At 35.6% G+C, this 15,750-nt stretch overlaps 2 protein-coding genes across 11 annotated transcripts in view; one reads left to right on the forward strand and one right to left on the reverse strand.

The window, feature by feature from the left end:
* Positions 1-4,662: 4,662 nt before the first annotated feature.
* LOC127838199 (uncharacterized) lies at positions 4,663-5,583 on the forward strand. Its single transcript, XM_052365791.1, has one exon. It carries the CDS (start codon positions 4,663-4,665, stop codon positions 5,581-5,583), a length of 921 nt encoding a protein of 306 aa, XP_052221751.1.
* Positions 5,584-10,057: 4,474 nt separating this feature from the next.
* The window catches only part of LOC127837023 (DENN domain-containing protein 1A-like), a 60,285-nt gene continuing 54,592 nt past the window's right edge, over positions 10,058-15,750 (reverse strand). For 9 of the 10 annotated variants that reach the window (XM_052363716.1, XM_052363723.1, XM_052363719.1 and 6 more), the window contains one exon: positions 10,058-13,875. In XM_052363716.1, coding sequence (XP_052219676.1) covers positions 12,550-13,875 — 1,326 coding nt within the window. In that variant the 3' untranslated portion in view covers positions 10,058-12,549. The remainder of the gene's footprint in view (positions 13,876-15,750) is intronic. The other variant, XM_052363724.1, reaches the window with a different exon arrangement.

Here is a 15,750-nt window from a genome sequence, read left to right on the forward strand (position 1 = left end):
ACAATTTAATTAAATAACGTAGCTTAATACAGGGCGGTCTTAGTTTTGAAAATAATATACCCTATTAGGGATCGATACGCTCCTGAATTTACAATGTCAATAACATGATGAGGGTACTTAAATAATGCAACCTCAGGTATAAAAGGACCTCATAATCTTCGAAATACAAACACAGCTTTATCTTCTATCTCAAATAAACGTATTTTTTTATAATGGCCTATCTTGTTTCACTGATTTTGAAATTGTGCATGGTTTGTATTACGACCCTTATATCAGATGACCATCGTACGCGTAGAGAAGATCGGACTTAATGATACAAAGTTTTCGACAAATTAGACAAACAGGGTGGATGTATTGCAAAACAATGTTCCAACGAATATGGGGCTATGAAACACACCATTAAACTAGTTTTTTGCTTCTATCATTTTAACTGTCAAAAAATAAAATATTCATGAGCATGCTACAGAAAAAATGCTGCTAATTATTCGAACATATACATGCATAATATAAACAGATAATTATACATATATTAATTTTAGTTATACAAATAACACAGTTTTACTAAAAGGTTGCATTGTTTGCCCGTTTTAGACATTATTTATCGGATATGATGTCAATGATTGATTTAATCACGTTGTCCCATGTAGATTTCAGAAAGTAATTACCGCCATGTCGGGTCCAAAGGATTCTTGTGTTTGTCCTATATAGCATCGACAACGATGGTGTCATCAGGTCTTCATTTACTTGCTCTTTGATCATCAAAATGACCGGTTTTCCCAGTTGCAATGCCAAGTCAAACTCCAGTTTACAATAACCACTGTTCAAGAAGTCATTGGACAACAGAACAACGACCAAACGCGAGCGCCGAAGACATGAAATGACCTCATCATGAATGCTACGTCCGAAACGAAAGTTCTCATCGCCGACACAAAGTAAATTGCGATCTGTCCCTACTGTCTTCTTTAAATGGTCACGAAGAGGTTCGACTACGTTTTCACTTACAAAAGCATCGTCTTTGTTGCTAAAGGCAAAGAAAACCGCGAATTCACTGTCCCCATCGCCTTCTCTTAAACGATGAAGAGCATTCTCTCGATTCTTTTTAGTCTTCATTCTTCTCTGATATCGCACAGATCCAATTATTGAAACAATAATACAGACCACAAGTATCGTTGAAAATAATGAGGACAACAGAACAACTCTCTTTCTTCGGGCCTCCTGTTCACAGAGATTTTCAAGTTGTTCTGAAACTTGTTGATTGACAACAGATGATTCGCCATGGTCATTGGTGCAATATAAATTAGTAACATTGACATAGGCCCGCCTTAATAACCACTGTATGTATTCGAAATGTTCACACAATGAACATCTTAGAGGGTTTTCATTCAAAGCCAGTCCGTATTTTGTTTCATTTGACCATTGTATTGAATTTAATATCTGCATCGTGTCCGTACTTAGAACATTTATCTGATTGTCAGACATGTCCAGCAGCCGAAATACTGGGATCTGATTGATGTGAAATTCTATGTTTTCGATATAATTTCCTCTCAGATTTAATATTTGAAGGTTTATACATTGCGAAAACATATTTTGGGACAAGTGTGCTAGTTGGTTATATCCAAGATCGATTTTGTTAAGTGTTTTGGATTGAAACAACTGTTCAAACAAAGTTTTGTTATATGTGATCATCTTGGCTAAATTGTTGCTCGACAAATCCACCGTACGAAGTTTTTGCATCGATTGTAGTAGATCGGGGTGAATGAATTCCATGCCATTATTCGTTAGTGATAAAACTTTAAGATTTTTGAGAAAACATAAAGTACCGTCCGTTTGAATGTCGAGTGCTACAAGTCCAAAAGTCAATGATAAGTTCTCCCATTTAATGTCACAGTCGACATCTGTGTGCACCTTTTTTATGTTCCAAAAATATAGTGAATATTGTAAGTTGCAAAATTTGTCAAATACTACCGTTTCTGCATTCCAGAAATAAATGACTTTTTTCATATTTATAGAAACGTTGCTCCAACTGTCATATAATCCTAATTCACAGTTTAAGTGCAGGTGTTCGGGCAATATAATACCACTTATGTCCAGAAATCGAAGGCTTTTACAAGGTTTAGGTGATAAAGCAACGTCACGAGATAACCCAGACAAATAACTATATCGAAACGATATATCATTTAAACTGTTACAGTTCTCACTAAATGATGTTGTGTTTACGTTCTTTATCTTAACGTAACTTAGATCCAACGATGATACGTTTCTGTCCTTCACGAATTGCCAGAAGGTATCAGTCAGGTGAAACGCGTAATGCGTTACCTCTCTTCCCAAACCAGACATAGCGAGTCGTTTAAGTTGTAGCACTGAACTGTTAAAAAGAATATTCAAGAAGTCATCAGGATGTGACCGTGTGCACTCAGACACGTCCAATAAAGTAACCGAGTCAAGACCATTCAGTGATCTGTTTGCAAAAACTGCCACTGGAATGTTGATGTATAATTCTTTCAAAATGTTTAATTTCAAAAAACAATTTCCTTTTAATCTGAACGTATAATCATAATCTTGGGCTTTTAGATGATAAAATGTCAATGTCTGGATTTTCCACCAACTTTTGTCTGAGAATGTTTTTTCCGTGATGTTGACATCTTTATTGAAGCAGCCGATAAAAACATTTAGAATTTCAGATTCTATAACTTCCGGAAACATGTTGATGCATTTCAATGAAGTACTGTTCGTTTTTAAACACATGGGATTGAAGTCGTAGCACGTATCGTATCCAGTAACGTAAAATAGCAAAGCATGAATCCATATAAACATGCACAAATAACACGCCATTTTCATAAGTTAAACCTCCAATTCTCCAATTACGACTATCGATCACTGTTCTACACAGGAAAATATTTCTGAACTCGAACGGAAGATATTTAGGTAGTTATGTGTGCAGATTTAAAGCTCTGGTTACGAATACATTGACGTGTGTTAAAACCTACGATTTTGTCTACAAGGAAGAGGAGGAGCCTATTTAGCAGAGGCCTGTTGGTCTACGGTCACCCAAATCATTTGGCCAATCAGAACACTGATCTTGAATCGGGGGAGAGAACAAGCTATAGTAAGAGGTGGTGATCTCCCTTGTAACCGAATCGTCAGCCATCTTGAATGGTTATCGTGAAAAAGTGTGCTAAATTTATTGGATATTTTAATGTGTTGCATAATCTCGGTATACAATTTCGATAGTATAACCATTATTTAGTGAAAGGAAAAAAATGTATTAAATGACACGAAGAAAAGGCTATTTGAAGGTTATTTTGACCGTTAAGTCGCTAAGTAGGTCAAAGTTTTACTGATGTATTAATCTATTATTATTAATAATAATAGCAACCACCGCACCTACCTAATTCAGGGGAGATAAGTTTTTTGTATATTCACGAAGACCGACCCCATTGTATGTTGCCAAAATACGCGTCAATTACTCGTTGAAAACGTATTTTTAGCAAATAAAAAGTATCGTACAGTTACCGGCTTTCGCACCCCACCAGCTTTCGATCCTTTTTCTATTTTCCGTTAATCGCGCATGCGCGAGCGTGTACGCGTCATCAATCTGTGTGTATCGATGCTTTTGTTTACAAACCAGACGACCGTAGCTATCGATCGTTAAAATGCGATATAAACAGGTAAATTTTCACAAATTTTGAACAAAATAACTATTTTTAATATTATTTTTAAATATATATATATATATATATAAAAAGTCAGATACATAATGATTTTACACTTACAACTTTTTGACAGATGACCCACATTATGGTCTGCGTCAAGGGTCACGTGACCATGGTAAATCACAGTGCGATAGGTTACACCACAGTAAAGTTAGTGTGAAGTTCAACATAGCTGATCCACTTTGCAAAAATTGACATTAGAGAAACATTTCTTTTTTCTCTCCTCTTTTCTGGTAGCAATTTAATTATGTTTCAGGTGTTTCCACAAAAAAAAGAGTATCAAAACACAAAGGATACTCACCATCAGCTATGATGAATGCATATAAAATGGTAATGGAAACTGGTGCACCAGTAAAAACTGCTGCTAGACAGTACGGTGTACCACAAAACACCCTAAGAGATAGAGTGAAGGGCAGAGTAGATCCGCAGACTGTCATGACAGGACAGGGTCCATTATTCTCCACTGAAGAGGAAGCAAAACTTGTCGACCATATTAAATATATGGCAAACCTTGGGTATGGTTTCACAATAACTGAGGTTGTAGCCAAGGCAACTGACTATGCAGTGTTCTTGAAGAAGCGAACCCATGACAACCCATTGTCAGTCAAGTGGTTTCATGGTTTCAGACGACGTTGGCCTGAAATAAAAGTAGTAAAACCTAGGGCCCTTAGTTAGTGTAGAGCAAAATCCACAACTGAGATGGCAGTGTACTCATACTTTGACAATCTAGAAACTGTCATCAAAAATAATGATCTACTTAATAAGCCTGAATGTGTATACAACATTGATGAGAAAGGTATACAAACAGAACACTCTCCCCCATATGTTGTCAGTGGCAAGGCATGTGTCCCGGCCATAACTTCATCAAGGTCAAGAATAACCACTATCATTGGTGGTGGCAATGCACTAGGAACACAGATTCCACCATTTTTTTTTCAAGGGGCAGCGAATGAATGAAGACTTGTTTCAAGGTTCAACACCTGGCTCTGCTGGCACTATGTCTAAAAGTGGTTGGTCCAATTCTACCATATTCCTTGAGTACTTGGAACGTCATTTTGTACGCTACATTCAAAGGCAAAATGCAAGTCAGCCAATCCTATTGATATTTGATGGACACAAGTCGCATATCAATGTTCCTGTACTAGAATGGGCACAAAAGAATAATGTGCTTTTGTTTGTGCTTCCTGCCCATACAAGCCATTGCCTACAACCCTTGGATATTGGATGCTTTGGTCCCTTACAAAAGATTTACAATAACATGTGTCAAACATTTGTGACGGACAACCCATCTTCCAAAATCACTAAATTAAATGTAGCTGCACTGGCTTCAAACGCATATGTCAAAGCACTCTCTAACAGCAATCTAAAGGTGTCTTTTCATAAACCTGGCATATATCCTCTCGACAGAACAGCAGTCCCTGTTGACAACTTCAAGCCCTCCGAGCCATATGTCGGTTTAGACCCTACACCTGTCCCAGCTGCGGATAAGTCTGACGTTGACTCATATTTCAAGGCTGCAGAGTCTGTTATCGATAAAAAGAAACAATATAAAAAAACATCAATCAATAAAACACTAAGTAGTGTTGTTTCCGCGCAAGAAATTACCCGATCAGACATATGCCAGGAAATTGTCAGCAAAGCACAGTCCCAGCCTTTGTGTGAACCGCCAGCACCCAAGAAGCGCAAAAACAATTCCAACCTGAAAGTCTGTAAAAGGTCTGTCAGCTCACAAAAACACAAACAATCCTGTTGTTACCCCATTCCAGAACCGGTTCCTGGTCCATCAACCATAAACTTAAACCTTCAGTCAGATTCATATTCTGATGACTCTGACTCTGATATTGCTGACGAGGATAAGTGCTGCGTTTGAAAGCAATTTCAACCTGAAAAACTGAAAAATTGTGTGTCCCTTGTGTTCACTAAATGGGCACAGTGTGACTTCAATGGCTGCAAACATTGGACACATCTCGAATATTGCTGCAAGCAGCGAGTCATTCGGCGTAATGACATATTCATCTGTCCTTGTCATGGCCAATCAAGCACTGAAGAATAATAAAATAATAAAATCAGTATAAACATGATCAGTTTAAGTAGTTAAATGTTTAAAGTTATAAACTGTTTCAAGTTTTATTGTTTTGGACCAAAAGTTATGAACTATACTGTAATTGTGTACATGGTTCGAAAGATGGTGCTCTTAGGAGGCGGCCATATTGGATTTTTTGTGACAGGGTGGTGGAAACTACCTAGCATATTTCAAAGTTATGAATTGGGATATACATACATAAATTTATGCAGGTATGTAGCAAACATTATATTTTTTGAAGGTATTGTTTATTTCGTTGTAATTGTAATAAAAACTATTATTGTATTGCATCTAATATTAAGGGGTTCGAAAGCCGGTTCGTCCACGCTACATGGATTTAATAGAACGATGGACAAACTTGAAGAATTTGACCAACATATTTCGCTTTCGCGTTGATTTCTTTGCCGATTTTTTATGTTAAGTTTTCATTTTAAATTATTTATTTGTTATATTACGAATTCTAAGTATTTAATGGTTTTATTTAGAAGAAAAATGTATACTTTACATAATAACAAAATATAAATCTGAAATATTTTGCGCGTATATGTTATGTTTGTTATTTTATAATTACCTGGTAAAATACAACAAGGGAGGTAACTGTTACATTGTAAACAAACAACAACAACAACTTGGCTGTAACACTTGAGAAGTTTATTGGTTTGTTTAATAATATAATTATAATAATTACACCTTTGTATGTTTTTTTTATTTGTTTGAACCCATTGAACTTGTTTTTGTGTAAATATTATGGATAACAATCGAATATGACTGTTTTATTTATGAAACAAATTTTACGATTTGAACCAAACTTCATGCGTACCGAATTTCATGTATTTTACATAATTAATGAAAATAACATTGATACATATAGTCGTACCTATTGATTGGAAATATTTTTTAGATTACATAGTCGCAAATGAACTATGAGTGAAGACATGTATGAGTATGATTCTGAAGGAACTGATGGCAGTTTAGTGGACTGTTTTAATCATTCATAAAGAATCTCTTCCACGACACGTATAATACAATCATTGTTTATTGATTCTTTTATATATAAGCACCGTTCGAAATCTTTACATTTAACACGATATTCATATAATGTTTCCATTTGTGAATTGATATGGTATGAGAACTCAAACCTCTTGCATAAATTATACAACTCTTTCTCGAGCGGATACGGCATGTGTGGCGGGTAGTAGGCTCTCCGTAGATAAGCCGAACTGACTTGAAATTTTCAGTAACACCATAAGTCTAACGCTCACAACTAAAAAAGTGCGGGTGCAGTTTTGAATAAATGAAAGCTTGTCAGAATTTTTTTAGAGGTCACAGTGACCCTGACCTTTGACTAGTGACCCAAACATGGGTGTGGCGTGTAGAACTCATCTAGGTGCATCTACATATGAAGTTTCAAAGAAGTAGGTGAAAGTACTTTGATTTTAGAGCCAAATGTCAAGGTTTTAGCACGACGCGGACGGCGGACGCCGGACGACGAGTTGGCTATGACAATACCTCGGATTCTATCCGAAAACAGCCGAGCTAAAAATGACCTGCATGATGATATATAACATGAATATTTATAACATGCCAACATAGCGTATTCATTACAGTGCGGGTTATTTCATTTCAAAATTGTTATTTGAAACACACAAAAGCCTCAGGTCTGCTTAGCATAAAAATTGTTTGCATGTACAAGGACCTATATTGTTGTATGGGTCCCTGTTTGTAAAGGTCCCAGGCATGTACTTTGAATTGTTTGATATTCATGAAACGTTTTTATTTCAAAGCTGCAATGATTGAGTCCTGTTATGATCAGCATTTGTTTCTGTTATAACAGAGGGGTTACGTGTAAGACGGAGAAAATACAGGTACAACAACCATTTAAGTAGTTCATATAATTAAATTAATTTCAAGACAGTCAAACATGTGCATTTTGTACCCAAACAAAGGGTATTACTTTCAGAGCTCTTCAGACGAAGTATCTTCGAAATACTTGGAAGTATTTAAATACATTGAAAAAAATGAATCACAATTATACAACAGTAACATTTTAGTCGATGCATCACACCACGCATTCTCAAGTGAGATTGTCCACCACTTACAACGCTAGAAAAAAAACTCAATTAAAAGTCGCTTTGAAAAACTGATTAAATATACAAATACCATTTCTATTAAGTTTGGGCTTTTAAAATAAGAGGTGGCGGATTTAGGCAGTTTCCGACTAATCTTTCACTAGTAAGACATTAAATATCAAATAAATATTCCTCATATGCAAAAAAATAAATTGGGATGTACCAAAATAACGCCAGCAGGTACACAATGAACCTTTCTTGATATGCGCGCTATTTTGTGCTAATATGGTGTCAACTTGATTATTGATCATCAAAAACCTTCGAATGTAAGTGGTTAGGTCTTTCACCTGCAGTTTTGTTAATATTGAAACTCTTCGTTAGGAAACCGTAGTTTGTACATGTGTTCATTTTTTTCTACACTTTTGTACATGTTTTACTATTCTTTACGTACTTTTGTAAACGCTGTTCCACTTCTTTTGTAGACGCGTTCACAATACTTAATGTCCTTTTGTACACGTTTTCAGTCTACGTTCTTTTGTAATCGCTGTTCCTCTACTTTAAGGACTTGTGTAGACTCGTTTATAATATTTAATGTCCTTTTGTAAACGCTTTTACTCTACTATACGTGCTTTTGTAAACGCGTTCACTCTTCTTTAAGACACTTTTGTAAACTTTACCTGACATATGTATATTTTTGAACTCGTTCACTCTTCTTTTTTACTTTTGTAAACGTTTTCACATAATTACGTACTTTTGTAAACGTTTTCACTCTACATCAGGTTTTTTTGTAAAAGCGTTCATTAAATTGTATGTACTTGAGTTCAGGCGTTCACTCTACTTTACGTACTTCATAAAAGTGTTCACTCTAACATTGTTGGCGCTAATAAGAAATTATTTAGTAATGCGCGTTAACAAGAATAAATTACCGGAAGATCTTTATTTCAACATCAAAATAAACTTTTATTTGACTAAAATAGATAAGTAATCGCCAACATTTAATAGAATTTCATTAAAATAAATTAGCCCTGCATGTAACTTAATTAGTCCCTTACCGTGATTAAAGGGAAGTTAAAAATATGGTTTCCCGCGTAACCAGTACAACTGCGAGTAAACATATTTTTATATTATGTGTTTAATTTTCCAATAACATTGCGACATACACATTGAAATCGCCATTTAATATATAGATAACAAATATTTTATCACGCTCCGACAATTTCTCATCAAAACTATGAAGTACTACACTTCTACCCAAAATAACGTAACTATGTGTGCAATAATTTTACCCTGTTATACACCAGCAAAATGCTAATAAATTCATTTTAGATGGGTATGCTCACATTGTAATTAATGTGCAAAATATTCATATGTCGCGCCTGTATATCATGCGAATTGTTCCGTAATATATTATCTTTACACCTATTGACCTATGGGATTTAACACTTTCACAACTTCGCGACTCAAGCAATGCTGAAATAAAATAACGGTTAATAAACTTCATCTTTAAACAAACAAAAACAAGAAACCGTCGGAGACGGGTGATGCTCCCCAAAGGTTTTTTTGTCACAATATTGCACTATATATTCAGATAAAAGGAAACGTCTTGAGGGCACAGTAGTTGGGGGGACAAGAATTTTTTATAGAAAATTTCAAAGGGCCATAACTATGTGAAAAATCATCTGACCAGAACCCGCTGATAATATGCAGATCTCCTCTTGGTAGTGAAGCTTCTCATAAAGTTTCATTGAATTCCGGTCATTAGTTGCTGAGAAATAGCCCGGACAAAAATTGTGCACGGACGGACACACGGACGGACAGACGAAGCGGCGACTATATGCTCCCCCCAAAATAAATTTTGGGGGAGCATAAAAAACAACATTAAAACAACACGCGAATTAATACGAATTACATGCTTTGTGCGGAAAGTACACTTCAGGTATTTTAACATATATAGGTGAGTGTATCCAGAAGTAACTGTTTCAAAAGTTCCAATTTAACTGCTTCAATAGGTGAGTGTATCCAGGCGTAACTGTTTCTAAAGTTGACAGTATTCTGACATAACTGATTCAATAGCTAAGTTAAATTTGACATAACCGGTTCACTAGTTGAATGCATTCTGACATTACCGGTTCAAATGTTGCTTGTGAACCCAACTAGTTAGTCAGCCAAACATAAGCAACAACAATACAACATTTGTGTATACTGCAGTTTTAATGTTGACAAATGCCAAAATTGAAATAAAAACAGCTATGAACTACTATGATGCAGACTGGCTTCAAAGATGTGCAGAAATGATAGAAGCAAACTGTATAATAAAACAATATTAGATACAATTCAGCACTACATAAATGTACAAAACATTGTACATGTTGTTTTACTGTTGGCATTGTTTGTGCAAAACACATATGCTTTGGAATGAAACATGAACACACTTTTGAAAGAAGTTTTAACATAGTGAGAGACAATTTACAAAATGACACGATATCTAAATTATATTGTTTTGGGTAGTAAACAAGTTGCATTCAAAAGTTTTGCAAAGTACGAGAAATAAGTACCTACAAAGAGGTACAGAAACTAACATTTTGACAGCAGCTGCACATTATTCTGCTCTCAATACTTCTTCTTTAGATGTCTTATAAAGTCTAGGGGCTCGCCACAAATTTTAGTGGCTGTTGGCAAGCGGGTCCTCGTGAATTCCTCTTCCTGTAGACAGTTGATTTTTTTTTCAAAATACTTAGTTTGGACAAACTGATTTTTGCCACAAAACTTTTTGTTGTATGAAGTAAAACTGACCTTTTTGCCGGACAGTTCTTATAGACAGTAAATTTAGGGAACAATTTCACTAATGAGTAATGAAAAAATGCAAATTCTACTACAAGTATTTTCTGAATTATTACCGATAGCAAACTCAAAAAGCTTGAAATGCCCTATTAAATGTGAATATTTTAATGTATTATTTTTACATTGCATAACATGCATGTACTTCATATCTATTGTATTTATTTATAAGTACACAGATAAAAAGTAACCAGACCCACATTTATGCATGCGTGGACTTTTTTGAAGAAGAAATTGATTGGATAAATTCAACATCTGTGAAGAAATAATTAGCATTTGAATACAAATGTATAGATATGGTGTACCAGTACATAAAAAATAACAATGTGAAACACATACAAACATAAATAATAATCTCTTTCCTAAGACTAACACTGCAGATAATATTACATAATTCTTACAGAAAGTTTCCATGACAATGTCACTTGTTTGATAAATTGGAATGTGGACGCATAATTATACTCTTTAGACGTCAGTAAGTTAGATTTGATAATACTTAACTTAACTGATACTATCTTAGTCCTGCAATATTCAAAGTTGTGTAAATAGACAATACATGCTCTGTGTTGGATACAGTTGTTTTTTATTTTACTCTGTGTACATATGTGTCTTTTTCACTTTGGATACAGAATGATGTGTATATATATCTCTGTATACAAATATGTTTAATTCACTCTCGAAAACAGATCTGTTTATTCCACTCTGGGTACAGACATGTTTGTTTAGCGAGGATTCGAAAACCTTTACCAAATTGTTGGCTATATTCATTATTTTCCAGGTATTTTATTTATCCCATCATTCTCTTATTTTTTAATCACTTTTAAGTAATAAACAAAATAAAATACCAGAAAATATGATAAAGATAAACTGATATATTGAAAAGAAAAAAAAAGAACATCAAAATATTTGTGCTTCAAGTGATGTTCACTAACAAAGGAGAAATAAGGCTTTGGTAAAACCAATGGGGTGTTATTTTGTCAGTGAAGACTTGATGTAAAAGGTAATTACTCAAGTACACAAAACATCAGCATCTTACAGAATTAACACTTTGTCATTACTGGTGCATTGAAAAACGGTGAAAAGATTAAAACATTGTATGATTCTGTAATTTTCATAATATGCAATCCAAAGATCTTTTGATGGGGGGGGGGGGGGGAGAAAGCTTAGTATAAGTCTTTTTATAAGATTTAGAAAAAAAACACTTCATACTGTTTATGTTTTACTTTATATTCCCAATCTGTATCCAAAAGTTTACTCATGAACACTGTAAGAATATATCTACAGATTTCGGTAGTTCGGTTTGCCATGTCATGAAAACAATGTCATCTTCATGTACGTAATACAAGGTACAAATATTGCACAATCCTAAAAAAAGTATCACAATTTTATAATTTTACAATTAAAATGTACAATTCTTAACCCTGATGAAGCCAGCTTGAAAACACACACACACAAGAACAGATATAGAAACAATGTTCCGAGATACAAACAATTAATGCTAAATGCAGTTTTTTTCAAATCAGTAAAAAACAATGCTACATAACAAGTACTGAACATAAAATTAACGTAGCAAAGCCCTGACCATTTTTACATAATATTTAATTTTATCTAATTAAAAATAAGTATACAAACGTATACATCTGCATCAGTAATTACTTAATGTAAACAAATGTATGCCACCTGTATAGGATTGTTTTTTTTACAGAAAAGTGAAAATTCTTCCATCATATTTGAATAATGTTGATATAAAAATGTGGTAATTGAAAGTCGTAAAGCTAGTAAAGCTATCATAAACATAAAGACTTGATGAAAATACTTGGAAAATTAAATATTTTGTTCTTTTGTGTTATTCAATAAATGTTTCCCAAGAATTCTGCTTTTGCGGCTGTTTGGCAGATTGGTTTGCAGATGTGGACTGTGTAATGTTTATTAGATCAGCAAATGGATCTTTATACTGGTTTCCAGCACCAGACTGGTTAACTGCAGCACTAGACTTGTTCATTTGTCTGGTGAAATCTGGTTTTGTTACTGGTCTTGCAGGAACATGAGGTCTCGATTGCGAGAGAGGTAATGGTGTTTGAGTGCCCATGGGAGCATTGACCAAATGCCATTGTTGGCTGGGTATGGAGTTTGGTCGAGGGGAATAAAACTGTGGTATAGTGGGGGCATTCATAGGCTGGGGTCTAGGGGGACGGGAAGCGTATTGTCCATAAGGAAAGCTAGGGCTAGAACGGGAATGTGTCTTGACTGGTGAGTTACTGGAAAGATTGGTCGACAAGTGTCCTATATGCCAGTCATGAAGCAAGGAATCTGAGTTATTGTCAGTAGTAAGAATTGGCTTTGTGGCATCCCCTTGTGAACTGGGCAACGCTGCCTGGCTATCGAGCAATGGGTCAAAGTCTAACACGGATGTCTGAGGCAAAGGATCCATCGGAGACACAGGTGATCTATCTCGACGTACGCTTGGACGCTTTGGAGTTTCGTCCTGCCCCAGTTTTAAAGCAGGGCTTCGAGAAACGCTTGCCCGCTTGTCAGCGTCAGTACTTATACGTCGCGAAACCTTCGGCTCTCGAAGTACCACATAATCCCCACTGCTTTTTAAATTACTGAACTCACTTTCTAAATCAAACAGGTCTGGCTTAGGAGTCACAGGGTCGGTGGCTTTAAGAGTAATTAAATTGTCTCCTGAATTATTTGGCAAATTCTTCACTTTTGCATCGTCTGTGCTGGTATCACCATGATCTTTACTGTCCACAGACTGGCGTCTAGGGAGTGGTTTAGGTCTTTCCCTTGCAGCAACGTGCCTCCCAATCAACCTGTCGCTTACTGGGGTAGAGCCGGTTCCACTCGAACTCAACACTTGGGTAGAACCAACCCCACTCAAACTTTTACGAGGGGCTGGCAGTGGCGGCCTTTGATTTATTTCTTCAGTACCGTAAGACTGACTTTCAGAAGTAACATTTGGTTTCCAGTTATTTTCAAATTTACCAAAATCAGGTTTTGATTGTTCTAGAGAAGTCTGGGAGCTGGTTCTCATGACGATGCCGCTGTCATCATCGTCAAGGAGCTGACTATACATGGAGTTATCTCCCTTGAATGGAGAATACGCGTCTGGTCCCCCACCACCGTCAAGGTCACCGTCGGTAGACGATGAGTCGCTGCTGTCATTAGACTGAAAAAATAGAGTCAAATGTGTCTGAAATGGTTGATGTTTTTTTTTACTGCAAAATCATTTACATTTCTCTTCATGAAATTACCTTGTTTTTCCAAAAAAAATTGAGAATACGTATATCTGCTATCATTTCACTGAAACATTTGAGTCAAATGTGATGGGAATGGTTGGTAAATTTATAACGTTTAATAATAAGGATTTAAACAGGGTTGCTTTTCTAGTTTAGACCCTGCTTTCCAATGGTTCAATTTTCCAGATTAACCTATTTCCACTCAGATGAAAATTTAAAAGCCTATAATTTATGCAACCAGCATAAACCCAGAACAGCCTGCAAGTAACCTGCAGTCTTGTCAGGTTTTATGCTGTTAGCTGCTGATTATAGTAGTTTCTCAGGGTTATGAACTTTTTAAAAATGAATCTATTAAGAAAGGTCTTATACCGAATTAGGAGGGACTACAAGTGCGTCAAAGCGCTTATCTGGATGGTAAGGGTTAATACCGAGTTTAGGAATTAAGTCATGGGCAAGAAGATTTTTTCCAATTGTCAATATCAATATTATATTTGCTTTTTTACTATATTTTGCTTCTGATGGTATATATAGGCAAAGTTTGTCATGTTTAATCAAAAGAGTATTATTCAAATGATTTTAACATATGCTTTGTAAAATTATGTTTGCACAATGATTTCAGTATAGGTCCAGTAAAGGTTTGAGCTAGTTACATGTGGTATATATGAGTCCAGTAAAGGTTTGAGCTAGTTACATGTGGTATATATGAGTCCTGTAAAGGTTTGAGCTAGTTACATGTGGTATATATGAGTCTTGGACTCTGGGAAAAACGGGCTGAATACATGTCCATAAAGTGTTGTCCCAGATTGGCATGTTAAGTCCACACAGGCTTATCAGGGAAATCATTTTCTGCCAAAACTTGAATTTCACTAAAAGGAGTCTCCATTCAAAAGAAAAATACAAAACAAGGCTATTGTCAAGCAATATGATCCCCTACCGGCTCCACCATTGTCAGAAATTCCACCATTTTCAGAAATTATTTTGGGGGGGGGTGCCATAGCAACCACAATTTTTGACGTAGGAACAAAATGAAATGACGTGCATAATGTCCATATTGCCATTTATCCATGTTGCAAATTTCATGAAAAAATATTTAGAACTTTTAAAGTTATCGCAGGATCCAGAAAAGTGTGACAGACAGACTCACAGACAGACTCACAGACAGACGCACAGACAGACTCACAGACAGACACACAGAGAGCAAACCATAAGTCCCCTCCGGTGAAACCTGTAGGGGACAACAAGCTGAAAGTGTCATCCTTCAGACAGACTCACAGCCAGACGCACAGAGCGCAACCATCCTTCAGACAGACTCACAGACAGATGCACAGAGCGCAAACCATAAGTCCCCTCCGGTGAAACCGGTAGGGGACAACAAGCAGAAAGTGTCATCCTTCAGAAAGTGTCATCCTTTATTAACCTGTGCATGGGCAAATTTGTGACGAAAGTTTAAGCACATGCATTAAGCCCAGTTTTTTCAGAGCACCTCTCATGTCATTTACAATTGATTCATATGACATATATAACGTGATTATTTTCAATATTAATATAGCTTATTTAACAATTATACCAAGGAAAAATTGAAATAATAAATGACAATCGAATAACAAAGGGACCTATCCAAAAGCAATAAATACAAACTAAATCCTGATTTGATAAACAATCTTTCAGCTTGATTCTTCTTATTTATTGTCACCAAATATCTTCCTACATTTAATTAGTTATATAAAACTGTGTTTTTTAATTAAATAAATAAATAAGATTATCATTTTCAACATTTTACATTTTAAAACGGTGTTAGTTCTTTT

The sequence above is a fragment of the Dreissena polymorpha genome, chromosome 7 (genome assembly GCF_020536995.1).
Source record: "Dreissena polymorpha isolate Duluth1 chromosome 7, UMN_Dpol_1.0, whole genome shotgun sequence".
Classification (NCBI taxonomy): domain Eukaryota; kingdom Metazoa; phylum Mollusca; class Bivalvia; order Myida; family Dreissenidae; genus Dreissena; species Dreissena polymorpha.